The sequence below is a fragment of the Octodon degus genome, unplaced genomic scaffold, assembly GCF_000260255.1.
Source record: "Octodon degus isolate 3935 unplaced genomic scaffold, OctDeg1.0 scaffold00022, whole genome shotgun sequence".
NCBI lineage: Eukaryota > Metazoa > Chordata > Mammalia > Rodentia > Octodontidae > Octodon > Octodon degus.
Genome location: NW_004524598.1, coordinates 17,213,413 through 17,215,951, shown reverse-complemented (window position 1 = coordinate 17,215,951; position 2,539 = coordinate 17,213,413). Strand labels below are relative to the sequence as shown.

The 2,539-nt window shown below is 51.9% G+C and overlaps 1 protein-coding gene across 1 annotated transcript; it reads right to left on the bottom strand.

The window, feature by feature from the left end:
* Positions 1–158: 158 nt before the first annotated feature.
* Positions 159–611, bottom strand: LOC105741768 (deoxyuridine 5'-triphosphate nucleotidohydrolase-like). Its single transcript, XM_012514018.1, has one exon. It carries the CDS (start codon positions 609–611, stop codon positions 159–161), a length of 453 nt encoding a protein of 150 aa, XP_012369472.1.
* Between the last annotated feature and the right edge of the window lie 1,928 nt (positions 612–2,539).

Below are 2,539 nucleotides of genomic sequence, written 5' to 3'. Positions count from 1 at the left end.
GGTGTTTTTGCATAACCTAAACCCTGAAGAGTCTGAGAAGAGGCTTGAATGGGCCAGCCTGTAGGCCAGTCTTTCCTTGCAATTATGCTTTTGTCTGCTCCAGTATCTAGCAATCCCAAAATTTTTTTGTTATCTATCGACAATTCAAGAACTGGTCTCTAGTCTAGTTCTAGGGATAAATAAGCACAGTTACCACCTGTGGACCCAAAGCCCCGGTCCCCTCTTTCCTGCGTTGCCGCAGGAAAGCGTTCATGCAAGCTGGGCAAGATTACCAGCTGTGCAATCCTGTCCCCTGGGGAGATGGCGGTGATCCCTTTTGGGGACTCAACCATGATCTTAATAACACCCGTATAATCGGGATCAATTACTCCGGGGTGGACACGTAGACCTCTTAAGGTGGAGGAAGATCTCCCTATAAGGAGGCCTACAGTACCCTTGTCTAAAGGTCCTGTAAAGTCCGTGTCCATCAACTGGATTCCCATTTGTGGTGTTAATACGAGTCTGGTGGTGGCACGGAGGTCCAACCCTGTGGAGCCTGGTGTGGCTCTCCGCAGCTCCCCGGATGTCTGAGGAAGGGCCAGGACTCCAGTTTCTGTTCTCCATTGCCCCATATATTTGAGGGCCCTGGGGTCGAGGGCCCCATGACCCGTTTTTTGGACCTGATCCTGCGGAATCCTGGCTTAGAGGCTTACCATCCACATCTTTCACTGACCGGCACTCCTTGGCCCAATGCCTACCTTTCCTGCATCTAGGGCATAACCCAGGTGGTGCTGGACGCGCACCTATGAGAGCAGAGCTCTTGTCCCTCTTTGGACAGTTTTTCCTTATGTGCCCAGGTTCGCCACACCTGAAGCACACACCTGGTACTTTTTATTACCCTTGCGTCCTTGAGTCAGTTGCACCACCGCTGCTGCAAGGCCGGCATTGGTTAGGGGTCCCCCATCTCCCGACATACCTTCATCCATGCCTCCAGTCCTTTACCCTTAAAAGGAAGGATAGCCGCACGTCACTCCTTGGTGCACTGTTCAAATACTAATTGTTGGACCAGAGGCATGGCATGCTCCACATCCCCGAATATTTTTCCTGCAGCTTCTACCATCTGAGCTACAAAATCGGAGAATGGCTCAGTAGGGCCTTGTATAATCTTTGTGAGGTTACCGCCTACTTCCCCTCTGTTTGGCAAGGATTTCCAGGCCCTGATGGCAATCCCATTGATTTGCGCATAGACCTGAGCTGGATAACCCGTCTGTTGATTAGCAAAGCGACCTTGACCTAACAGCATATCTCTGTCCCATGCAGGGTTGCCTGTAGCTTGATTGGCAGCTGCTTCCTCACCTGCAAACTCAATTAGACAGGTTCTCCAATCAAGATATTGCCCAGGGCTTAAGCACGCTCGGGCTACACCACTCCAATCCCCAGGGGTCATGCAGTAGTGGCTAAAGGCTTCCACCTGGGAGACAGTGAATGCAGCTGAAACGCCGTAGGTTCTAACAGATTCAGCCAAGGACTTTATCGTCTTGAAGTCCAGGGGATCATGGTATCTATTACCTTGGGCATCCTGAAAAACAGGATACGCCAAGGAAAGCTCTGACCAGACCGTCTTCCACACCCCTGGGTGAAAAGATCATCTGGAGGGACCCCCTCCTTCGGTATCCCTGTAGGCGGGTGGGGCAGTAGGCTCCACCCAAGGCCCTAAAGATGGCTTATGGCCCTTCCTTAGTTTCTTCCTCTTTTGGGGTTTTTTCCTCGTCATGCTTAACTGTTTGAGTGCCTCTGCAAGAGCACGGTCCTCCTCTGAACCGCTCTCCGAGTTGCAAGATTCCAACTCCGAGAGGTCAGGGTAAAACTTCTTCTTTGGTTTAGCTCCCTCCTTTTTCCACTTCCTTTCCTTCTCACTGGGAGCCTTTTCACTAGCCGCCTTTTTAGACCTTTCCTCTTGTAACTGTTCGAGAGCGGCCTTCCCATTTTCCACTGCCTCACTACAACGACGGTCCTCCAGGCAGCCACTGCCTAGTTTCCAAATTGACCTTATAGAATGAAGTAGCTCTTGTAGAGCCAAAAAAATTGGGTGCGAACTAGAAGCGCCCATGATACAAGTCTTACTTTCACTTTTAGGCTCGTTCTTCGGTGAACCTGGCTCGCTCGTCGGTGAACCTTGGTGCTCTCTCTTTATATACAGAGAAGAGCCCTTTCCCTCCGCTCTTGTTGCGGATCCCCAACTTACCAGGGGACTTACCCTCCGCTCTTGTCATGGATCCCCAACTTACCAGGGACTTAACGGTGCATCCCCTGACCGCTGCAAGTTCTGAGCCGTTGACTGAAGGGTTCCCCGTTCGGGCCACCACTTGTTGCGCACGACCTCGCCAGCAAGGAAGACGCAACACACAGCTCTTCCTTCAGCGGCTTTTTCAGGCCCCTGATTACAAGCTTCTTCTCCCTCTTCCGGGCTTTCCTACGGCATATATCCCCTTTTGCAGCCTATCCCGGAGTGCCACGTGAGCGCTGCCCATAGGTCCAGGTATGCGGAAGCAGACCATGG